Genomic DNA, 26,117 nt, shown 5'->3' on the forward strand with positions numbered 1-26,117 from the left:
AAAAAAAAAAGAGAAGAAGATAACTAACGTAAGGGGCTAGAGAGATTGCTCAGTGGCTAAAGGCACTTGCTTACAAAGCCTGCTGGTGCCAGTTAGATTTCTCAGTACCTCCAGATAAACAAAAGTGGCGCATGTGTCTGAAGAAGTTCGTTTGCAGTGGCAAGAGGCCCTGGCTCACCCATACTTTCTCTCCCTGCTCCTTTCTCTGTGTCTCAAATCATTTTTTTTTAAAGACAAGGTTAAAGTAGAACCAAACAAAAATAAAATAAAAAGTTGAACAAAGCCAGAACATTCTAACATTTGTCAAGGCCCTCTGTCTCAGAAGAGACACTTGGACTGATAATTCAGAGCTCCCTCCAGTCTTTACAAAGAGCAAAGGGTACTGCTGCCTTTCTGGGGCCCTGAAAAGGTGGGGAGAGCTGGTGCTCTGAACCCCAGGCTGACCAGATATGAAGGCCCCCTTCTACCTCACAGGGAGGTGGAGACGGCTGTGGCCTTTCAGGCTGGCTAGTTTGACTTTCTTGCTCTTCTGAAGTCTGACGGAGGTCACCTAGGAGCTCAAGGTACAGTCACTTCACACACATGCAAGCAGGCACCCTCCCCTGCACCCACCCACCCCTGCTCTATGGAGGGAAAAGGAACTGATTGAGATCTGTTGACTCTCAGGAGTGATGAGGGGTTGGGAGAGACTCATGGCTTCCTGAACATGACTCACAGGTGTAAGTCTATGGTCTGGCCACTGAAAGTTTCCTGGGAAAAAGCTAACCCTTACAGGAAAGCTTGAGGGAAAATGTTCCTCAGAGCCCCAGAAGAGGGTCCTGGGAACATGGGGGTGGTTGGAGTACTGGGGTGATAGAGCAAGGACTTCAACCCATGTTCAGTGGAAGAGAAAACTGAATAAACAACCTCCCAGGATCATACAGCAAGCCTAAGACATAGGGCGACTGTCAGAGAAGAGAGGTTCAGCCAGGCCTGGGTGGCTGTGAACGGCTTCGACCAAAGTCAAGAACACTGTGGCTTCCACGTCACAAGGTTCAATAGCATCTTCATTGAACAACTGAAAAGGGAAAAAAAACACCAAAAAACACCAAACAATAGTAGGTCTGGGACCCTGCCCAAAGTCACTCTATCCTGATGTCCTGTGCAGCCTCTGGCCTCTTCCTCTCCTGAGGGCCGAGCAGGAGAAGCAGCCTCTGTGAGACACATGGCTTCACAGGAGCCACAGGGAGCCCAAAGAGACCAGCAGAATGTAGCCAGTGAGGATGACCGGGCTCAGGAAGGAGAGGCCAGCCATACTGGCGAACCTCATGTCGGACACCTGCTTCTTGATCCACGTGGTGTAGAAGGAAGTGCTGGTGTAGATGTTGGGGAACTGGCGCCGGCCGCAGCCGAAGCTCCAGCTCACCACGCCCATCTGAATCCAGGTCTTGTTCACCTGGCAGGCAAGGGAGCTGCCCGAGGTGTCCTGCAGGGGAGAAGACAGGCCTCAGGTGACAGCAGTTCGTGTTCTCTCTGGCTAGGAATCTTTTCTGTGACGCAGGAATTCTTTTCTCTTTCTTTTTTTAATTTCTATAAAAATGCTTTGAAAAACATTTCTTTATTTAAAAGAAAGATTGAATGGGGCCTGGAGAGATGGCTTAGTGGTTAAGTGCTTGCCTGTGAAGCCTAAGGACCCCGGTTCAAGGCTCGACTCCCCAGGACCCAAGTTAGCCAGATGCACAAGGGGGCGCACGCGTCCAGTGTTCGTTTATAGTGGCTGGAGGCCCTGGTGCGCCCATTCTCTCTCTATCTGCCTCTTTCTCTGTCTGTCACTCTTAAGTAAATAAATAAAAATTTTTAAAAAAGTATTAAAGAATGAATGGGCACACTAGGGCCTCCAGCCACTGCAAACAAACTCCAGATGCAGGTGCCTCCACATGTATCTGGCTAACATGGGTGCTGGGGAATGGAACTTGGGTCTTTAGGCTTCAAACCTGAGTCCTTAGGCTTCACAGGCAAGTGCCTTAACCTCTAAGCCAACTTTCCAGCCCCTAATTTAAAAATATTTATTTATTTGAGAGAGAGAGAGAGAGAGAGAGAATGGGTGATCCAGGGCCTCTAGCCTATGTAAACAAACTCTAGTTGCATGTGCCACCTTGTGCATCTGGCTTTATGTGGATACTGGGGAGTCAAACCTGATTCCTTTGGCCTTGCAGGCAAAGCAGATGCCTTAACCACTAAGCTATCTCTCCAGCCCACCCAGAAATTCTTCACTGGGACTCAAGACCCAGACCTGGTCTCTTTCTTTATGATCCCTTTACCTCTGCCCGTCATTTACTCAACCCTGGGTGGGGAACCAAGATGCAGTCATTGAACTTTCTACAGACCTGAGTACAGGGTGAGCTCTTCAAAGTGGAAACCAACTCTCCTTTTTGGTGTGCAAACAGGCCTATGTATAAGAATAATGTTCACAACGACACACATCAAAGGGGGGTTGGTTCTGGCTAGGCGTTGCCATAGCTGCTGAGCCATCTCTCCAGCCCCAAGGATAAACACTTTGAGGTTGTTCTCTGACCTGCACAAGCACACTGTGGCATGTGTGTACCCCTACATCTTCACAAATAATTTAAAAAAACAACAACTTTATGAGCTATGATTGTACTGTAGCACAATTGGGGAGCATTTGCCTATCATATGTGGGGCTTTGGGTTCTATTCCCGGCACAGGAAGAAAGAAAACACCTCCACTCTACATTTTTCTTTAGTGGTAAACAATAAAAATATTTTTAATTGTGTGTGCATGTGTGTGCCTGTATCCATGGATGAGTGTGAGATCATGCATGTCACAGAGCACATGTGGAGGTCAGAGAATGAGTTTTGGGTTGGTCCTTGCCTTTCCATTTTTTTTTTAAGTTTTTAAAAAATTTTTATTTATTTGACAGCTACAGACAGATAGAGAGAGAAAGAGGCCGATAGAGAGAGAATGGGCGCACCAGGGCCTCCGGCCACTGCAAACAAACTCCAGATGCATGCACCCCCTTGTGCATCTGGCTTACTTGGGACCTGGGGAATCGAGCCTCAAACTGGGATCCTTAGTCTTCACAGGCAAGTGCTTAACCACTAAGCAATCTCTCCAGCCCTCCATCTTTTTTTTAAAATGTTTCCCTTCACATATTTTTTTTTAAATTTTATTTATTGGGGTTGGAGAGATGGCCTAGTGGTTAAGGTGCTTGCCTGTGAAGCCCAAGGACCCAGGTTCAATTCCCCAGTACTCATGTAAGACAGATGCACAAGGTGGCGCATGCATCTGGAGCTCATTGGCAGTGGTTGGAACCCTGGAATGCCCATTTTTTTCTATTCGCTTCTCTCTGTCACACACACAAATACATAAATATTTAAAAATAAATAAATAAAATTTTATTTCTCTATTTTGAGAGAGAGAGAGAGAGAGAGAGAGAGAGAGAGAGAGGCAGAGAGAATAGGTGCACCAGGCTATCCAGCTACCGCAAATAAACTCCAGATGCATGTGTCCCCCTTGTACATCTGGCTTACTTGTGTACTGGGGAATTAAACCTCGGTCCTTAGGCTTCGTAGGCAAATGCCTTAACTTCTACTTGAGGCAGAGCGCACTGAGTTCTCACTCCGATGTTTGTTACTGCACTCACTTTGAGCTTCCAGGAAATTCTCTTGTTTCAACCTCCTATTCCAGAGACTGTTGGGATTACAAAAACTCATCATGGCGTCCAGTTTTCTTTTTGTTTTTTTTATGAGAGAAAGAGAAATAATTAGTGCACCAGGTGAACTAGACGCGTGCAGCCTTTTGTGCTTGCATCACCTTGTGTGTCTGGTTTGCATGGGATCTAGAGAGTAAAACATGGGTCCTTAGGCTTTGCAGGCTAGTGCCTTACCCATTAAGCCATCTCTCCAGCCCAGCTCCCAGCTTTTTATGTTGGGTCTGGGGGGTCAAACTCAGGCACTCTGGCTTGAGCAATGAGCACCTTATCTACTGAGCCAACTCCCCAGCCTACTGTTGGAAAGTTTTATAAACCAGGAAAGCAGATCACTGCTTTTGTTTTTAATTTATTTATTGGAGAGAGAGAGAGGTAAGTAGGTAGGTAGGGAGGGAGGGAGAGAGAGAGAGAGAATTAATATACCAGGGCCTCTAGCCACTACAAATTCTAGATGCATGCATCACCTAGTGTATCTGGCTTTATGTGGGTACTAGGGAATCAAACCTGGGTCTTTAAGCTTTGCATGCAATTGCCTTAACGGCTGAGCCATCTCTCCAGCTCTACGTTTATTTTTTTTTTAACATAATGCAAACGAAGATTCACAGGGCATAACCTAATGAAGTGTACATAAGATGGTTAAAGAGGGCTATAGAGATGGCTTAGCGGTTATGGCATTTGCCTATAAATCCAAAGGATCTCGGGTTGATTCTCCAGGACCCACATAAACCAGATGTACAAGGGGGCGCACGCGTCTGGAGTTTGTTTGTAGTGGCTAGAGGCCCTGGTGCACCCATCCTCTCCCTCTTTCTTTCTCTCTCTCAAATAAATAAATAAATAAAATACATTTTAAAAAAGATAGTTAGCCGGTCATGGTGGCACATGCCTTTAACCCCAGCACTCAGGAGGCAGAGGTAGGAGGATCACCATGAGTTTGAGGCCACCCTGAGAGACTACATAGTTAATTCCAGGTCATCCTGGGCCAGAGTGAAACCCAACCTCGAAAAACCAAAAAAAAAAAAAAAAAAAAGATAGCTAAAGAAAATGATTATAAAGCTACATCTAAAAGCCCATTAAAGAAGACCTGACTAGTTTAATGCATAGATATACCATTGTTTACAGATGAATAGTTCAAAACAATGTTCAAAGGCCAATTCTCAGTAATTGCTTTTCATCAATATGAAAGACAAGACAAGAAACCCTAAACAACCCATTCCACAGGAGGGAATGCATGCCTAGTACTGAAAGCCTAAACAAAAGCCTATGGCTCTAAGTCCTGGGGCGTTGGGGGGCGGGGAGGGACTACTACTGTTGCCTGCCTAAATGCATATATTATGCCTGCCAAACTGCCCTCTAAACCCTTATGTTTATGCCCATTTAGTAGTGCTACTTTCACTTTTGGTTAGAGAAGCTTCTCTTTTCAGATGACTATGGCCACGGGGGAGATTCTCAAAACTCACCACAGTGCTGAGAAGTGACAGTGGAGTGTTTAGCGCGGAGACAGCTCTATCACACCCTTCGGGGCTCAGGGACCATTGGTGAAGAAGTGGCAGAAAAAACAAATGTAAGAGCCAAAGGAAAGGGAGGGGTGCTTGGCAACACTGTCTTCCAGACACAACATGGTTGTGACAATCGTGTCCTCACGGTGGCTGACACGACCTACATGAGATCTGCATAACAGACGAGGAAAAAGATGATGATATCAAAATAGAAAAGAGCCAGGTGTGGTGGCAGAGGTAGGAGGATGGCCGTGAGTTCAAGGCCGGCCTGAGACTACATTATGAATTCCAGGTCAGCTTGGGCTAGAGTGAGACCCTGCCTCAAAAAAGAAACAAATAGAAGAGAGACTAGTTGGGAAGAAAATTCAGTGGAGGGGGATGAGGGAGAGGGAAAGGCAAAATAGGAAAGGAGGTTGTGGTCATGGAATCTGGGCTCTATGTATGGAGGCTGCCAATAGAAAGTTCATTTTTTTATTGTTACCTTTTTTTTTTAAAATTATTTTTTATTGACGATTTCCATAACTGTAGACAATAATCCATGGTAATTCTCTCCCTCCTCCCATTTGCCCCTTTGAACCTCTACTCTCCATCATATCCCTTCCCCCTCTCAGTCTCTCTTTTATTTTGATGTCACATCTTTTCCTCCTATTATGATGGACTTGTGTAGGTAGTGTCAGGCACTGTGAGGTCATGGATATCCAGGCCATTTTGAGTGTCTGGAGGAGCACATTGTGAGGAGTCCTACCCTTCCTTTGGCTCTTACATTCTTTCTGCCACCTCTTCTGCAATGGATTTTGAGCCTTGGAAGATGTGATAGAGATGTTTCACTGCTGAGCACTCCTGTCACTTCTCAGCACCATGGTGCTTTTTAAGTCATATCAAGGTCAACACCATCTGAAAAGAGAAGCTTCTCTAGAAAGTTAATTTAATTAATTAATTTATTAATTTATTTGAGAGAGAGAGAGAGATACAACAATAGGCAGGTAGAGAGAAAGAGAGAGAGAGAGAACGGGTGTGCCAGGGCCTCCTGCCACTGCAAACGAACTCCAGATGCATGCGCCCCTTGGTGCATCTTGTTGACATGGGTCCTGGGGAGTTGAACCTAGGTCCTTTGGTGTTGCAGGCAAGTGCCTTAAATGCTAAGCCATCTCTCCAGCCCAAAAGTTATTTTTTTTTTTTAAAAAAAGAAATTATACACACACACACCTCAAAACTACTTTCAATGGATACATGGGCAGCCGGAGAGTAAAGATTCCTCCGAGCCTGTTGCAGTTACTTTCACACTGTTGTGACAAAACACCAGACCAGAAGCAGCTCATGGAAGGAAAGGATTTATTCTCAGCTTATAGTTTCCAGGGGACCTTTTGCATCATGGCAGGGAAAGGATGGCAGAATAGAGGCTGGGCATCCCATCATGCCATAGCAGCTAGAAGATAGCAGCAAGAGTAGTTAGCTATGAACACGCAGTGTGGTGGGACTAATAAATACCAAGGCCCACCCCCCCCCGTGACACACCTCCTATAGCAAGCTCCACCTCCCATAATGCCACATGCTGGGAACGGGTATTCAAAACACCAGAGGCTCTGGGGGACAATTCACATTCAAACCTTGGCCCCTGATAGTCAAGGCAGGGATGTCTGCCCTTGCTAGAAGCCAAAGGATGATCTGACTTCTCAACTCTAGCCTAAAGGAGTTCCCTAGATCTGCTTTTCCACAAACCTTCCTGGGAGGGAGGTCCCCTTTCCTAGAATTTAAATCTAATCATGACATTGTGGTTGGTTAAGTTCAGCCCCTAGAGCTTGGCATCTGGTTCACCTGAGAAGGTGATAAATAGATATGTGCCAGGGTACAAGCCTCTCTCAGGGCTGCCTGACCATCACTCCTAAACCTCATCTTGGCCCCAGCTGGGCCGAGATGAGGGGAGAAACCCCCTGACCCTTGCTCCCATGAGGGTTCTCTGCCCCCTCCTGCCCTCCGTGTGGCAGGAGCTCTCTGCACTTTCTTTCCTTTCCTCTCTCACTCCCTTTTCAAGTCTCTTCTTCCAGGCCCACTGTATGAACTGTCAGGCCACGTGAGCATATTCATTTTCCTTCCCTTGGTTCTGTACATCCCTCAGTAAATATGGTAGTTTCACAACTATCCTTCTCAGTTTGCTTTGCCTAATTCTTTGGTTAAATGCAAACGTGAACTCGGGGTTCCAAGATTCTTATTCCTGAACCCCTAACACCCCATTTCAAAAACCACTGCAAAGGCCAAAACTTGAATAAGGGCTGGAACCCAAAGGGTCAGAAGAACCCAGAAGCTTTTGCTCAAAGGTCTTGTGTGTGAGCATGAGCTTCCAGTTCATAGTCTTGTTCATGGGTGCATGAGACCAAAGACACAATTCAGAGCCTGTCTGAGAGGGAAGCGAAGCCATCTCTCCAGCCTGAAAAATAATTTTTTTTTTTAAAAAAGCAGATTCAGTAGGGTGTGGTGGTGCATGCCTTTAATACCAGAGCTCAGGAGGCAGAAGTAGGAAGGTCACCATGAGTTTGAGGCTACTCTGAGACTACAGGGTGAATTCCCGGTCAGCCTAGGCTGTAAAGCCAAAGGACCTTGGTTAGATTACCCAGGACCCACATTAGCTAGATGCACAAGGGGGCACACACGTCTGGAGCTCTTTTTTTTTTTTTTTTCTATTAACACCTTTTATTCAATTAACCATGCCAGCAACGCCTGGAGTTCTTTTGCAATGGCTGGAGGCCCTGGCACGCTCATTCTCTCTCCCCCTCTTTCTGTGTCAAATAAATAAATAAAAATAAAATATTAAAAAGAAACTGAAGAGGGAAAATGTGTTCATCTTAATCACTTCAATGGAAAGCTATCTATAAAGTAAAGCACACCAGTATCAATGTTGTTGCAGATAGCTGGTGACCTCAGATGGGCTGTGTGTGTGTGAAGGGGATGGAGCTCAGATGGGATAGTGCTGGCCTAGATTTCACAAAGCCCTGGGTTGGAGCTCGACCATTACATAATCCAGGTCTCATGGCACATGCTAGTAATCCCATCACTTGGAAGGTGGAGGCAGGAGGATCAGAAGTTCGTTATTCTCCAGTACATACTAAATTCAAGACGGCCTGAGATACATAAGACCCTGTCAAAAAAAAAAAAAAAAAAGACATTTGCCCTAAGTCCTGGAGGACAATGTTAGGATATCTAAGAAACTTATGTAAATGATGATTGGGGGCTCTGATGTGCCCATTCTCTTTCTCTCTCTTTCTTTCTACCTCTTTCTCTCATAAATAAGTAAATACAAATTTTTTAAAAAAGAAGAAGAGTTAGAAAGAGCTAGAGAGATGCATCTGCCTGACTTCTCGGTGAGGTCTGACCTGCATTGTAGCAGAGAGATAGGATAAGGCATGAAGTACAAATCACATTGATTCTTTTAAGTTGAAACTTTTTTTTTTTAATTTACATTTTTCAAGGTAGGGGCTCACTCTAGCCTAGGCTGACCTGGAATTCACTATGTAGTCTCAGGGTGGCCTTGAACTCATGGCGATCCTCCTGCTTCTGCCTTCTGAGTGCTGGGATTAAAAGCGTGCATTACCACACCCAGCTCTAGGTTGAAACTCTTAATGGGACGGGACACTTAATAACTTAAAGTGAGCCAGGTGGGCCACTCATACCTGCAATCCCAGCACTTGGGAATCTAAGGTAAGAGGATCCAGAGTTCGAGGCTAGCCTGGACTACATAGTCTGAAGCCCATCCTATGTGCTATGTGTCTAGATCTTGTCTCAAAAAAATCCCCAAAACAAAACAAACAAACCTGAAAGTGACTCAAAATTAAGAAATTTGTTCAAGGGCTGGAGGGATGGCTTGGCAGTTAAGGCGTTTGCCTGCAAAGCCAAAGGACCCAGGTTCAATTCCCCAGGACCCATGTATCCAGATGCACAAGGGGGCGTCTGGAGTTTGTTTGCAGTGGCTGGAGGCCCTGGCATGCCCATTCTCTCTCTCTTTCTCTACCAAATAAATAAATAAAAATTAAAAAATTTAAAAATAACTTTATTCAAAATGTTTATTTAAGGAAAGTGGTTTTTTTTGTTGTTGTTGTTTTCTTTTTTGGCTTTTTAAGGTAGGTTCTCACTTTAGCCCAGGCCGACCTGGAAATCACTGTGTAGTGTCAGGGTGGCCTGGAACTCATGGCAGTCTTACTACCTCTGCCTCCCAATCCTATCTGTCCTCAAACTTATGACCCTCCTACCTCAGGCTTCCAAGTGCTAGGATTACAGGCAAGCTCCATCCTGACCAGTGAGGTAGGAAGATCATGAGTTTGAGAACAGCCTGGGATACATAGCAAAATCCTGTTTCAAAAATACTAAAAGGAGGCTGGAGGGATGGCTTAGTGGCTAAGGCGCTTGCCTGGGAAGCCTAAGGACCCAGGTTCAATTCCCCGGGACCCACATAAGCCAGAGGCACAAGATGGCACATGCATCTGGACTTCATTTGCAGGAGCTAGAGGCCCTGGTTTGCCCATTCTTTCTCTCTCTATCTGTAATAAATAGATAAAAATAAAAAACTTTAAAAATTATTTTAAAATAATAGTAATAATAAAAGGGCTGGAGAGATGACTTAGCGGTCAAGGTACTTGCCTGTGAAGCCTAAAGATCTAGGTTTGATTCCCCAGAACCCACATAAAAACCAGATGCATGTGGCGGCACATGTGTCTGGGGTTTGTTTGCAGCAGCTAGAGGCCCTAGCATGCATTTTTTTTTCTCTCTCAATAAATTTTTTAAATTAAAAAAAAATAGCCAGGCATGATAATTCATACATTAGAAAGCAGAAAAATCATTGGCTTGGGAAATTCAATCCATAGTTCGATATATATATATATATATATGTGTGTATATATATATATATATATATATATATATATATATATATATATATTTATTTATTTATTTATTTTGGTGATGCATGTGCCTGGAGTTTGATTGCAGTGGCTAGAGGCCCTGGTGGGTCAATTCTCTCTGGTGCTCTCTTACTCTCCCCTCTCCCTCTCCCTCTCCCTCTCTTATTTAAAACAACAACAACAACAAAAACCCCAACAGATAAGCATCTTGTGATTCTTACCAAATGAGAGAGAAAGGGAGAAATGCAAATACCAGAACCATACCCAGGGAAAAATAGACTTTTCTCAGAACCACAAGACTTTACAATTTTCTCTTCATGGACTTAACTTATGGTTGAAATGAATAATCCCCAAGGAAATAAAAATGATCAAAACCAATTTAATGAGTTATAGGAAGGCTGACTAGTCCAATAACTATGTGGAAAACAACTGAGAATGTGCCCAGAACAATACCTCAAAGGAAAACACACGTGTGGTTTCATGGGCAACTGCTGGCCAGGCTTCAAGGAGATGATTTCTGTTACTTCAAATGTTCCAGAACATGGACAAATATTTTTCAAGTGAAGCAGACATATTCCTGACAAAAGGAATGACTTCCTCTCTACACCTTAAAGTGGAGCCCAGCCTCCCTGGAGGAAAGGTTGTGTGGTCTGCATGGCATAGATGGGTAATAGGAGACACTAAGTTTCCTGAGGTCAGGACCTCTCCTGGACTGGGCATTTAGCTCGGGGTCCAACACACAGTATTAGTTGGGTGTAAATAAACCAAACTAGCTGGTTTTCTAGGATATTGGGAAACTTGGATGACCTTATTGATTACCATACTAGCTAAATTAAAGATTAAAAACTGGGCTGGAGAGACGGCTTAGCAGTTAAGGCACTTGCCTGTGAAGCCTAAGGACCCAGGTTTGATTCCACAGTACCCACGTGAGCCAGATGCACAAGGTGGCATCATGCATCTGGAGTTCGTTTGCTTTAGTGGCAGGAGGCCCTGGCATGCTCATGCTGTCTCTATATATCTGCCTCTTTCTCTATCTAGGAATAATAAATATATTTTCTTAAAAAAGATTAAAGGGCTGAAGAGATTACTTAGTGGTTAAGGTGCTTGTCTGCAAAAGCCAAAGGACCTAGGTTCAATTCCCCAGGACCCATGTAACCCAGATGTACATGGTGGCACATGCATCTGGAGTTCCTTTGTGGTGGTTGGAGGCCCTGGTGTGCCCATTCTCTCTCTCTCTATCTTTGCCTCTTTCTCCCTCAAATAAAGTAAATACACACATATATACAGAGAGAGAGAGCTGGAGGGATGGCTTGGCAGTTAAGGTGTTTGCCTGCAAAGTTAAAGGACCGAGGTTCGCTTTCCCAGGACCCACAAGTTAGCCAGATGCACAAGGGCGCACACGTCTGGAGTTGATTTGCAGTGGCTGGAGGCCCTGGCACACCCATTCTTTCTCTTTCTCTCTCCCTCTTTGTCAAATAAATAAATAAATAAAAACCTGGTGTATATGTGGTTTTTCAAGGTGGGGTTTCACTCTAGCCCAGGCTGACCTGGAATTCACAATGTAGTCTCAAGGTGGCCTCGAACTCACAATGATCCTCCCACCTCTGCCTCCTGAGGGCTGGGATTAAAGGTGTGCACCACCATGCCTGGCAATAAAAATATTTTTTAAAAAAGATTAAAAACCACAGCTGGGATTTTCTCTCTCTGCCTCTTTCTCTCTCTCTTTCTCTCAAAAAAAAAATTTTTAAAAAAGGCTGGAGAGATGTCTTAGTGGTTAAGGCACTTGCCTGTGAAGCCTAAGAACTCATGTTCAAATCTCCAGGTCCCACATAGCCAGACACACAGTGATGCAAGCATGCAATGTTCTTCATGAGCACAAGAGGGCACACACATCTAGAGTTCGTTCACAACAGCCGAAGGCCCTGGCATGCCCATTCTCTCTCTCTTAAAATAAAATAACAATCAAACAAACAAATAAATAAATAGTGCTGGAGAGATGGCTTAGCAGTTAAGGCATTTTACCTATGAGACCTGAGCACCTAAGTTCGATACCTCAGTACCCATGTGAGCCAGATGTTCAAGGTGGTGCATGCATCCGGAGTTCATTTGCAGTGGCTAGAGACCATGGTGTACCCATTCCCTCTCTCTTTATCTGACTTTCTCTCTCTCTCTTTCAAATAAATAGATAAAACATTAAAAAAGTAAAAAACCAGAGAGTTGGGGAGATGGCTCAGTAGATAAAGATCTTACTGAGCAGCATTGAGTACCTACTGTCAGAGCCCTAGACTTCCACATAAAAGCCAGAAGTTGTGGCAGGCTTCTGTAACCCCAATGTGCAAGAAGGGAGGTGGAGACAGCAGAATTTCCCTGCAGCTCATGAATGGTGTGGTGAACAATGGCAGACCTTGCCTCAAATGAGGTGGAGGAAAAAGCACGCCCTCTGATCTCCCCGCAGGCACCACGCACGCTTACACACGAAATTTAAAAACAATCTTAAAGACATGTGTCTAACCCTAGTTAATAAATGGAACACAAGTGCACCACAGTTGGATTGGAGGCCTGCTCCAAGAGGAGGGGATCCCTGCCTGGCACTAAGAAGCCTAATCAAAAGCCTATGGGAGGGCTGGAGAGATGGCTTAGCGGTTAAGCGCTTGCCTGTGAAGCCTAAGGACCCTGGTTCGAGGCTCGGTTCCCCAGGTCCCACGTTAGCCAGATGCACAAGGGGGCGCATGCTTCTGGAGTTTGTTTGCAGTGGCTGGAAGCCCTGGTGCGCCCATTCTCTCTCTCTCCCTCTATCTGTCTTTCTCTCTGTGTCTGTCACTCTCAAATAAATAAATAAAAAATTTAAAAAAAAAAAGCCTATGGGAAGGTCATGAGCCCGAGAGGGGAGACTAATACTATTGTCTAGCTAAATGGATATGTTATACCCACCAAACTGCCCTCTAACTACTTGTGTTTATGCCCATATTTTAATGCCACCCTCACTTTTGGTTAGAGAAGCTTCTCTTTTTGGATGGTGGTAACCACTAAGCTCATTCAAAACTCGCCATGGTGCTGAGACATCTCCATCACAGCCTCAAGGCTCAGGGCTCATGGGGAAGAGGTGGTGGAAAGAATGTAAGAGCCAAAGAACGGGAGGAGTGCTTTGCAATATTGTCTTGCAGACACTCATGACCACACAGTGACCTGCATATTAAGAAGGAAAATATGATGACATAAAAACAGAAGGAAGGAAGGCCGGGCGTGGAGGCGCATGCCTTTAATCCCAGCACTCTGGAGACAGAAGCAGGAGGATCGTCGTGAGTTTAAGACCAGTCTGAGAATACACAGTGAGTTCCAGATCAGCCTGGGCTAGAGCCAGACCCTCCCCTGAAAAAACAAAAAATAAAATAAAGTAGAAGAGGGACTACTTGGAAAGAAGAAGAGATTCAGAGGAGAGGGCACTTCAGCAAGGGAAAATGGAAGATACTAAGAAGGGATTATGATCATGCTATATTGTCGATATGTACAGAAGTTGTCAATAAAAAAAAAAAAATTTTAAGTATACCATTATTGAGCTGGGCGTGGTGGCGCACACCTTTAATTCCAGCTCTCAGAAGGCAGAGGTAGGAGGACTGCCACGAGTTGAGGCCACCCTAAGAATATATAGTGAATTCTAGGTTAGCGTGAGCTAGAGTGAGACCCTACCTCAGAAAAGCAAAAGAGCATGCCATTACCAAGTCCTGCAACACAGGGAGAATGGACATGAGAAACCTGCTCAGTGCTTTGACCTAGAGCAGTGTCACCTTAGTAGCTGCAGATAATTCACTGACAGAGCGGAACATTTGTCCCTGAAGTAAAGTGCCACAAAAATACCAGCAAGGAACAGCTCTCTTCACGGCAGATGACATGCTAAATCAGCTCCGCAAAAAAAATCGTTTATGGTGACGGGTGTGACACCCACCCATGAAGGTCAGCAGCAAGCAGTAGGTGAGCTATGATTCCAGGGTGTTTGGGGGTGGGGAGGGAGAGATATGCCCAAATTAATGAAAATAATAAAACATCATGGAGGTAAGTGAAACCACTAACAACTACCGTTCATTTGAAGGCCTGAAAACCTCAAAGAGAGCTCAGTGAAAGTTCTCAGATGTACGAAAAGGCTCAGCTGTTGCTCCCCACAAGAGGGAGATGAAGAGAATGAATGTATTAGAAAGTTCTTGTCTCAATTACCTTCCCATTGCTGGGACAAAACATCCATCCGGAAGTGATTTATGGGAGGAAAGGGTTTATTTCAGCTTATCATCTCCAGGGGTGGGGTTCATCATGTCATGACAGAGCAGAGGCTGGGCATCCCATCTTACATATTTATTTATTTAAGTGAGATAGAGCAGATATATAAAGAGAACGGGCACACCAAGGCCTCCAGCCACTGCAAAAATCTTCAGATGCATGCACCCCCTTGTACATCTGGCTTACGTGGGTCTTGGGGAATTGAACCTGGGTCCTTTGGCTTTGCAGGCAAGCGCCTTAACTGCTAAGCCACTAAGCCATCTCTCCAGCCCTGAGCATCACATCTTGTGACATTAGCAAGATGGCTAGCACGAGCACACTGGACTAACCAGCCTCAAGCTCTAACCTGAAGGACACACCTCCTCTAGCAAGACTCCACCTCCCAAATGGCCTCCAGCCAGGTACCAATTATTCAAAACACATGAGGCTATAGAGAACTTCTCATTCAAACTGCTAAGGTGGTTGTAGGCATTAACTCTTGGTGTTAACTCAATTCTAAAATATGTGTGTGGGCTGGAGAGATGACTTAGCAGTTAAGGCACTTGCCTGCAAAGCCAAAGGACCCAGGTTTGATTCCCCAGGACCCACATAAGCCAGATGCACAAGGTGGTGCATGTATCTGGAGTTCGTTTGCAGTGGCTGGATGCCCTGGTGCTCCCATTTTTTTTCCCTCTCTCTCCTTCTCTGCCTCTCTCTCAAATAAATAAATAAATAATAATGTGTGTGTGTGTAAAATATATGGTGATATGCTACTCAGTCTTTTGTTACTACAAAAAAATACCTGACATAGGCTACTTATATAGAAAAAGAGGTTTATTTAGCCCTTGTTTTGGAGGCTCATTAGTATGACTTCCGCATGGGCTCAGTTCTACTGAGAGGTCTATAGCAAATAGCAGATGGCATTGAGTGAGGGGAGGGCTGGATCAGGGCAAGTGAGCATATCTTCAGATGTTCCAGAATATGGACAAATATTTTTCTTTTTTTTTTTTAATTTTTATTAACATTTTCCATGATTATAAAATATATCCCATGGTAATTCCCTCCCTCCCCACCCCCACACTTTCCCATTTGAAATTCCAGTCTCCATCATATTACCTCCCCATTACAATCATTGTAATTACATATATACAATATCAACCTATTAAGTATCCTCCTCCCTTCCTTTCTCCACCCTTTATGTCTCCTTTTCAACTTACTGGCCTCTGCTACTAAGTATTTTCATTCTCACGCAGAAGCCCAGTCATCTGTAGCTAGGATCCACATATGAGAGAGAACATGTGGTGCTTGGCTTTCTGGGCCTGGGTTACCTCACTTAGTATAATACTTTCCAGGTCCATCCATTTTTCTGCAAATTTCATAACTTCATTTTTCTTTACCGCTGAGTAGAACTCCATTGTATAAATGTGCCACATCTTCATTATCCACTCATCTGTTGAGGGACATCTAGGCTGGTTCCATTTCCCAGCTATTATAAATTGAGCAGCAATAAACATGGTTGAGCATGGACAAATATTTTTCAAGTGAATCAATTTAAAAGTGAAATTTTCAGGGCTAGAGGGATGGCTTAGCAGTTAAGGTGTTTGCCTGCAAAGCCAAAAGACCCAGGTTCGATTCCCCAGGAACCACATTAGCCAGATGCACAAAGGGGTGCATGTGTCAGGAGTTCGTTTGCAGTGGCTGGAGGCCCTGGCGTGCCCTTTCTCTCTCTATCCCTCTTTCTCTGTCAAATAAATTTGTTAAATAAAATATTTTTTTAAAAATTAGGAAAAACAAGAGAAAAAAATAAAATTGAAATTTTCAGGGCTGGGGAGATGGCTCAAAAGTGCTTGCTTGCAAAGCCTGCTGGCCCAGGCTCAATTCCCCAGCATCCACGTAAAGCCAAGTGCACAAAGTGGCACATGCATCCAAAGTTCATTTCCAATGGCCAGAGGCCCTGGTGCACCCATACTTTCTCTAAATAAATGATAAATTTAAAAATTTAAAAATAAAAAATTAAACTTTTCCAGTTACTTTTATTGTGGGAAAGCTTCATTTTCTAATTGTATTTATGTATTACTTTAAAAATATTTTGGGCTGGGGAGAAGGCTCAGCAGTTAAGGGGCTTGTCTGCAAAGCCCGAGGACCTGAGTTCAGTTCCCCAGTACCCATGTAACACCAGATGTACAAGGTGGCACATGCATTTGGAGTTCATTTGCAGTGGCTGGAGGCTCTGCATACCTATTCTCTCTCTCTCTTTCTTTCTTTCTTTTTTTTCTGAGATAGGGTCTCTAACCCAGGCTGACCTGGACTTCACTATGTAGTCTCAGGGTGGCCTTGAACTCACGGGTATCCTCTTACCTCTGCCACCCAAGTGCTGGGATTAAAGGTGTGTGCCATCATGCCTGGCCTCTATCTTCTCTCTTTCTATCTTACTCTCTCTCTCAAATAAATAATAAAAATTGAAAACATTTTTATTTATTTGCAAGAGAGAACATTATCTATTTTTAAGGAGAGAAAGGATAGAGAGAATGAATATGGGTAAAATAGGATCTCTTGCCATTGAAAATAAATTCCAGATGCATACACCCCATTGTGCATCTGGCTTTATGTGTGTACTGGGGAATTGAACCCAGGCTGACTGGCTTTGCAAACGAACACCTTTAACCACTGAGCCATCTCCCAGCCCTTATGTATTACTTTTAAACCGGATGTGTACATTTCCTTCCAAATCACAAACCATGATGGAATCACAATATTACAACTTATAAGAGTTGAATTCAAAATTCAAATCAAAGGTGATGTCATGACCTGAATTGGTTTAGACACAAAATTAGAAGGAATCAACCTTTGTGCTTAAGAAGAAACAAAAAGAAAGCCAAATCAAGCCTAAAAAATGCAGATAAATCAATAGAAATTAAATAAAATGAAATAAGCATTTAAGAATATATCAGGCAGCTTAAGAAGTTTCTATATATTTCATGTAATTGGTGATACTATAGGACTTATTTTTATTTATTTATGGATTTTCAAGGTAGGGTCTCACTCTAGCCCAGGCTGACCTGTAGTTCACTATGTAGTCTCAGGGAGGCCTCGAACTCAAGGTGATCTTCCTCCTACCTCTGCCTCCCAAATGCTGGGATTAAAGGCGTGCACCACCATGCCCTTCAGGACTGATTTTTTATGACTACTGGAAAACTGTTGCAAATCTATGTAAGCCGGGATTTGATCCCAGAACTCAGGAGGCTGAGGTAGGAGGACCATTGTGAGGCCAGACTGGGCTCCAGAATAAGTTCCTGGTCATCATGGAATAGAGTGAAACTCTGCCTCAAAAGAACAAAAGAGGAATAATAATAATAATAAAGAAAATCTAGGATAGAGAGATGGCTTAGCAGTTAAGGCATTTGCTTGCGAAGCCTAAGGACCCAGGTTTGATTCCCCAGTACCCACATAAGCCAGATGCACAATGTGGCACATACATCTGGAGTTTGCTTGAAGTGGCTAAAGGTGCTGGTACACCTATTCTCTCCCCCTCTCTCTCAAATAAATAAATGTTTTTCTTTTAAAGAAATTTAAAAAGACAATCTATGGCAACAAAAAGTGTGCATGGGTTAAAATGAAACCAAATGAAAATTATATAAGCTATTAGAACTGATAACAATAAAATGTTACATATCAAAATTTTAATGCTGGAGCTGAAGAGATGGCTCAGCAGTTAAAGGCACATGTTTGCAAAGCCTAATGGCTTGGGTTCTATCCCTATACCCATGTAAAGCCAGATGCACTAAGTGACATATACATCTGGAGTTCCTGTGCAGAGTGGCAGAAGCCCCTGGTGTGTCCTGTTTCTCTCTTTCACATACATACATACAGACAGACAGACATGCAAATTTGTAGCCTGCAGCTGAAGCAATAGTTAGAGGAAACTTTATACACTCAAGTATTTCTTTCAGAAAGGAAGAAAGGCCAATGATAACCAGACAGCCAACTCCAGAAGTTTGTTCTACGTATGCGGAAGACTTTTCTATGGCAGTGGTGGTATGGTCAATGCAGGAAATGCGTTTTCCTTGATTTTCCAAGTTGTTAGGAACAAAAGATAGAAAGGGGCTGGAGAGATGGCTTAGCAGTTAAGGTGCTTGCCTGAGAAGCTTAAGGACACATGCTTGACTCTCCAGATCCCATGTTAGCCAGATGCACAAAGATGAGGGAAGTGCAAGGTCGCACATGCCCACTAGGTGGCACCAACATCTGGAGCTCTATTGCAGTGGCTGAGACACACCTCCCCCCTCTCTCCCTAAGAGAAAGATAGAATGACTTCATGTTCCTGCTTTCTTTTCTTTTCCCTTCACCTTTCCTCTTTTCCCCTCCCCATTCCTCTCTTTTCCTCTTACTATTCCTCTCCTCTCCTTTCTCCTCCTCTCTCTCTAAGATGGCATAGTGGACACCTTTAGACCTAGCACTCAGAAGGCTGAGGTAAAAGGATCACTGTGAGTTCAAAGCCAGCTTGGGTTACAAAGTGAGCTCCAGGTTGCTTGGGTTATAGTGAGACCCTGCTTCAAAAAACAATCTGGGGCCGGGCGTGGTGGCGCACGCCTTTAATCCCAGCACTCGGGAGGCAGATGTAGGAGGATCACCATGAGTTCAAGGCCACCCTGAGACTCCATAGTGAATTCCACGTCAGCCTGGGCTAGAGTGAGACCCTACCTTGAAAAAACAAAACAAACAAACAAACAAACAAAACAAAACAAAACAAGCTGGGTATGGTGGCGCATACCTTTAATCTCAGAGCTCTGGAGGCAGAGGTAGAAGGATTGCTATGAGTTCAAAGGCTCCTCTGGGACTATGTGGTGAATTCCAGGTTAGCCTGGGCTAGAGTGAGACCCTACCTTGAAAAAAACTAAAACAAACAAACAAACAAAAAATTAAAAAAACAAAGAATCTCTCTATATAGCCCAGGCTGGCCTTGAACTTGTCTCCTGAGTACTGAGAGTTTAAGCATGCACTACCATACAACTAGGATTTCTTTAAGGACACACACACACACAAAAAACATAAACCAGAAAGGGAAAATATGACATATTTCACTTAGATAGTAACTAAATTTCTGTTCAACAAAAGGACATGGAAGACCAGGCATGGTGGTGCATGACTTTAATCCCAACACTCAGAAGGCAGAGGTCGGACGATCACTGTGAGTTCAAGGCCAGTTTGAGACTACATAGTGAATTTTAGGTCAGCCTGGGCTACAGTAAGACTCTACCTCAAAAAAATAAATAAATAAATAAATAAAAATAAAAAGAGGACATGGTGAAAATGAAAAAAGATAGGGATGAAAAAGAATAATATGGCATAAATATGATCAAATTATAATATGTTCACATAGTAAAGTTCTCAATGAAAAAATAAAAAAATAATAAAAAACTAGCAGAAGTTTTTTTTCAATATGCACCATGAACATGAAATTAACATACACAACATAAACATGTAAAAAAAAAAAAAAAAGGCCAGACATGGTGGCATACACCTTTAATCCCAGGATTCAGAACGCAGAGGTAGGAGGATCATTATAAGTTTGAGGCCAGCATGGGCTATAAAGTCAGCTCAAAGCCAACCTGGAATCCATCCCAATAAATGTGGAGCGGCGGGGGGGGGGGGGGGGGGGGGGGAGAAGTGACAGAGGAGTGCTCAGCACTGCCAATATATTTATCACATCTTCCAAGGCTCAGGGTCCATTGTGGAAGAGATTGAGTAAAGGAAAGATGGAGGGAGAACTAATCAAAATCTAAGAGGACATAAATAAATCATATAGAAACCTACTCTTTTGGACAATGGAACACTCAGGAGTCATAGTTTGTTAATAGAAAATTTTCAGTGCCAGGGATGGGATACCTTCCAGTGAGTTGTTGGCCAGGGAGGTCCCTGATGCCCCCAAAACAGTACAGGCCATTGCCGAGGCCCTTGGCTTCCCACCAGGAATAGATGGTAAGACCCTATTGCTGAAGACTCCACATACTTGGGCTGCAAGGTCACTGATAAGTCCTGGTGGAGCTGAGCTGAAAACCTCTTCCATGTAGACCAGCTAACAAAAAGCTGGGAAAAAGCCACACTGCATGCAGCTCAGTGGGAGAGAGAAATCACCAGTGAAGATACCCAACAATGGACACTGCAAGCCTTATGTTTGGCCAGCCAAGCCAAATGAGCCAATGGGTGCAATAGTGGCACGTCTGTTATGGAGGAAACCAACTGCCCTCTAATTGGACTGGAGGCCCACTTCATGGGAAGGAATACATCCTGATACTGAAAACCTACAACAGGGGTAGTCATGAGCCCTAGGGGTGTGACTTCTGCTGCTATCTGGCTAAATGTATATACTATGCTCAAAAAACTGCCCAGTAGTGCCGGACGTGGTGGCGCACGCCTTTAATCCCAACACTCGGGAGGCAGAGGTAGGAGGATTGCCATGAGTTCAAGGCCACCCTGAGATGACAGAGTTAATTCCAGGTCAGCCTGGACCAGCGTGAGACCCTTCCTCGAAAAACCAAACCAAACCAAACAAACAAACAAAAAACTGCCCAGTAAGCACTTTTCTTTTCTTTTTTTTTTTTTTTTTTTTTGTTTTGTTTTTTCGAGGTAGGGTCTCACTCTGGCCCAGGCTGACCTGGAATTCACTATGTAGTCTCAGGGTGGCCTCGAACTCACGGCAATCCTCCTACCTCTGTCTCCCGAGTGCTGGGATTAAAGGCGTGCACCACCATGCCCGGCTCAATTTTTCTTAATGTTCATCCCCATATATTAATGCTACTCTCACTTTTTCATTAGAACTTCCCTTTTCAGATGGCAGTGACCTTGGGATGACTCAGAAGGCATCATGGTGTTTGAGAAGAAGTGACAGATACATGTGCCACTTTGTGCATCTGGTGCTCAGCACTGCAATATCTCTATCACATCTTCCAAGGCTCAGGGTCCATTGCGGAAGAGGTGGTGGAAAGAATGTAAGAGCCAAAGGAAGGGTAGGACTCCTTACAATGTGCTCCTCCAGACACAAAATGGCCTGGATATCCATGACCTCACAGTGCCTGACACTACCTACACAAGACCATCATAACAGGAGGAAAGATGATGACATCAAAATAAAAGAGACTTATTGAAAGGGGGAGGGGATATGATGGAGAGTGAAGTTTCAAAGGGGAAAGTTAGGGGAGGGAGGAAATTACCATAGGATATTATTTACAATCATGAAAGTTATTAATTATAAAAAAATTATTTTAAAAAGGGACCGGGAACTGGGGGGATGGCTCAGAGATTAAAGGTGCTGTCTTGCAAAGACTGATGGCTTGGATTAAATTCCCCAGTACTCACGTAAAACCAAAGCACAAACTGATGCATGTGTCCGGAGTTCCATTTGCAGGGGTGAGGGCCCTGGTGCACCCATGTGCTCTCTCCCCCTGTCCTCTACTTCCTCCCTTTCCCCACTTTCTCAAATAAATAAATAATTTTTTTTAAAAAAGGAGGGGATGGAGCTGGAGAGATGGCTGAGCAGTTAAGGCACTTTCCTGTAAAGCCTAATGACCTAAGTTTGATTCCCCAGTACCCAGATAAAGCCAGATGCATAAAGTGGCAAATGCATCTGGAGTTCATTTGCAGGTGGCTAGAGGCCCTGGTGTACCCAAAATTCTCTCTCTCTCACTGCAGCTCACAGTGGCTCATGCCTCTAATCCCAGCACTTGGGAGGCTGAGGTAGGAGGATCTCTGAGGCTACATAGTGAACTAGAGCAAGACCCTACCTCAGAAAACAAACAAACAAATAAAAGGGGGAGAAAAAGGAACTGGAGGGATGGCTTAATGATTAAAGGTGCTTGCTTTGGAAACCTGCCAACCAGAGTTTGGACCCTAGTACCCACATAAAGCTGGACACAAAGTGGCTGAGGCATCTGTCATCCCAGTGTGCTTATAGCAATGGGAGGTGGCGACAGGAAAACCCCGAGCTCATGGGCTGGTTAGTGTGACCTTCCCAGTGGTAAAACAGCAGAAGAGACCTTGTCCTCAAATAAAGGTAGAGAGAGAGGACTGGCACCCGAGGCTGTCCTCTGACCGCCACATGTGCCCCATGGCACATGTGCACCCATGTGTAAACACACCGACATGTAATAAACATCCACACATACTATTTTTTTAAAATATGAATTTAAATACAATCTATGACCCACCACTTCCATGCCAGATACATTCTAGTGAGAAGTGGAGGACATGTGAAGGGGGAGATGTGTGGGAGGATGCTCAGAGCAACGATATAGTAGGGAACTCCCTCGGCTACCTTAAACCCTAGAATGGGGAAACTGTGGCACATTCACAAAAGAGAATATTAAAGACTTGTTCGGGGCTGGAGATATGGCCCAGCAGGTAAGGGGCTGGGCCTGCAAAACCTGATGACCTGGGTTCAATTCCCCAGTACCCATGTAAAACCAGATGCACAAAGTGGCACATATATCTGGAGTTCTTTTGCAATGGCTAGAGGCCTTGGTGCACCCATCCTTTCTCTCTCTCTCCTTGCAAATAAATAATAAAACAAAATAAAAGAATTGCTCATCAAAAGGGGAGTATCTCCAAACCAATATATATATATCTATATTTTGGTTTTTCAAGGTAGGGTCTCACTCTGGTCCAGGCTGACTTGGAATTAACTCTGTCATCTCAGGGTGGCCTTGAACTCATGGCAATCCTCCTACCTCTGCCTCCCAAGTGCTGGGATTAAAGGCGTGTGCCACCACGTCCTGCTCTCCAAACCAATATTGAATAGGACATTATTCACGGAGAACCATCTGCCAAATCTGGGCACGAGGCTGATGTGAGAAGTTTTAAGATGCCCTACAAAATGCTGACCTGTGGACAGGGGCATGGAGCATCTCCCCCCAATGTAACAGTCTAGAACACTGAATCTGGGCAGCGGGGGGGAGAGGATATTTCTCATCAAGTCTCCTAGGGCGACGTGACAAGGAAAGAGTGACCCGTGGAAGCCACCTCCCTGGCCCGGCCTCACATCACACCTGGCATGTATCCAAGCCCCACTCGGAGTTGGTACACAGCATGTTGTTCCCCATGAACTTCTTCTGGCTCTTTGGCAGCAGGAATTGGTACCGCTTTTCACAGATGTCATTGTGTATAATTCTGACAGCCAACCCCTGGACACTGTAGGGGGCCTTTAATTTCCCTACAGGAGAGAGAGAGAATATCTTGTTACCATCTTATCCTACTGTAGCTTCTTGGCTTATTTCCAGCTCAGAACTGTGCCTGTTGGCTAATGTGAGTGGCAGGGCCGCCTCCTGGAACACTGCTTTAATAAACTCACAGCCTGACTTTTCAAAAAGGTCTCTCATCATTAAGACAATTACCACGAGCCTCCTTAGGGCCTTGTAGTAAAAGTCAGACAATGAGCCGGGTGTGGTGGCGCACGCCTTTAATCCCAGCACTCGGGAGGCAGAGGGAGGAGGATCGCCATGAGTTCGAGGCCACCCTGAGACTGAATTCCAGGTCAGCCTGGGCTACAGTGAGACCCTACCTCGAAAAACCAAAATAAATAAATAAATAAGTCAGACACTGAATGAGGACAAGGAGATATTCCCCAATAACTCAGATTCCATGAGGATAAACACTGGTCTGTAGCTCCCAGACAAGATGGCAAGACCCTAGAGCCAAGGCATGGCCTTGGCTGGAAGGCAGGACTCTACAAGGGCTCCTAGGTAGGACCCCAAATGGCACCAACAGGACCAGATCTCTGGGAATGTATTGAGGTCATGGTCCTCATGCCACCTGTGGACAGGACCCCATGATAACCAAAGATCCATTTCCTGCCGTGCTGTGGGCCAAGGGCTTGGCCCTGGATCTAACTCTGGGAGCTGAGGCCCCTGCAGGACTCTTTGTCTTCGACACTAGAATACGGTACAGAAAGGGCTTTGGGAGATGCTAACAGTGACTGAATGCGTTCCTAGCGAGCAGGGCTGGGACTTGGGTCAGTGGGTAAAGTGCTTGCTGCATAAACACGAGGATCAGAGTTTGGATTCCCAGTTGCCACATCAAGCGCCAGGTGAGGTGAGGTGACATGCTGCTTCAAGCCCAGCACTGGGGGTGGGGGGTGGGGTGGAGGCAAGGAATCCCTAGGGCTCACTGACTAGCTAGTCTAGCCAAATTAGTGGACTCTAGGTTCAGCAAGAGACCCTGTCTCAAAGAAGAAGGTGGGAGTGGGGAGATGGCTGAGCAGTTTAAAGGGGCTTGCTTGCAAAGTCTGCCACTGGGTTCAATTCCCACGTAAACAGCACCCAAGTAAAGTCACGCCCAAAAGCGGCACATGCGTTTGGTATTTGTTTGCAGCACAGGGAGATCCTCATGCACTCCCCATGAACACACATAGAGAAATAAATAAACAAATAAAAATGAAAAAGAAGAAGAAAGCCGGGCATGGTGGTGGCGCACGCCTTTAATCCCAGCACTTGAGAGGCTGAGGTAGGAGGGTCTCTGTGAGTTCAAAGCCAGCCTGGGACTACAGAGCGAATTCCAGGTCAGCCTGGGCTAGAGTGAGACCCTACCTCAAAAAAAAAAAAAAATAAATAAATAAAAAGAAGGAGGAGGAGGAAGGGGTGGAGAGTGACTAAGGGAGATACCCAACATTCACCTCTGGCTTCCATGAGTATATGTACACGTGCATGCGTGTGTGCACCTGCATCTGCACGTGCACACACACAAAGACACACAAGCACGCCACACACATAGACATGCAAACAAAGCCAGTAAGGAGGAAGGGGAGAGGGAGGAGGAAGTGAGTGAGTGAGCTGACCCCACATAGCCGCGCTCTGCAGAGACGGATGTCTCGGGACCTCTGCTCTGATGCACTCACCTTTATTCCTGTCTTTTCCCCACCCAATGACCCAGCACATGGTGCCAATGGTTGGTTTGAAATTGATGCTGGGGAGGCAGATGGGCTGGATGAGAGGGGACCAGGATACAGACGTCTTGAGCTTCAGAAGGGCAATGTCCTGGGCCATTTGATTGTTGAAACTGTCATGAATCACGATGAGAGTGACAGGCAGCTCTGTGTTGTTGTCTGAAAGGGTCTGCACTCCCACCTTCACAAAGTACTGGGTGGGATCCTTGGATCTGCAGGCCCGGGTAGGAGTCAGATCACCGTCAGTGAGACCGTAACATGGTTAGAGAGGTAGGGGCCACCCCCACGACTCCCGGCTCCTCAGATTTACCCCAGGGCCCCCTAGGCTCAAAAGCAAAGTCGCACATCCCACCCCTTCAGACTGAGGTGGTGGTCTTTCCCCGACTAACCTTTGAAAGCAGTTTGCAGCCGTGAGGACCCACTGCTGGTGGATGAGGGAACCGCTACAGATGTGCATGCCCAGAAACAGGATGCTCACATGCCAGGGCCACTTGCCCACCTCCACCACCTTCCCCTTCACCATTTTGCAGGAGACATTGGTCTGACCGCAGGTCCAATACCAAGGCACTGAGGAGAGGTAGAGAGAGGACTGCTAAGGGCAGCCTCCACCCCAGTGACCACAGCAGACTGTCCAGGTGATCATTGCCATTGTACATGTGTGTGGGGGAGGGAGGAAAAAGGCGACCCCTTCACCTCAAAGCTGGAAGACACAGACTCAGAGGCAGAAGGTAGTTGACGTTATAAAGAGAATCCCCAAACAATGACCCAACAACCTGTCTGAGGCTTGTTATAAGCCATCACCCCGGGACTAATCCCCAATTGATAATTGACGCAAGTATGAC

General features: G+C 45.0%; 1 protein-coding gene across 1 annotated transcript; it reads right to left on the minus strand.

The window, feature by feature from the left end:
* Positions 1 to 1,210: 1,210 nt before the first annotated feature.
* LOC101598694 (serine protease 46) lies at positions 1,211 to 25,834 on the minus strand. The gene is made up of 4 exons (XM_004662044.1): positions 25,665 to 25,834; positions 25,228 to 25,487; positions 23,384 to 23,547; positions 1,211 to 1,465 (listed from the first exon to the last, which is right to left on the minus strand). The coding sequence occupies exons 1-4, from the start codon at positions 25,796 to 25,798 to the stop codon at positions 1,211 to 1,213; spliced, it is 813 nt and encodes a 270-aa protein (XP_004662101.1). The 5' UTR covers positions 25,799 to 25,834.
* Between the last annotated feature and the right edge of the window lie 283 nt (positions 25,835 to 26,117).

Source organism: Jaculus jaculus, chromosome 17, assembly GCF_020740685.1.
Source record: "Jaculus jaculus isolate mJacJac1 chromosome 17, mJacJac1.mat.Y.cur, whole genome shotgun sequence".
Lineage (NCBI taxonomy): Eukaryota > Metazoa > Chordata > Mammalia > Rodentia > Dipodidae > Jaculus > Jaculus jaculus.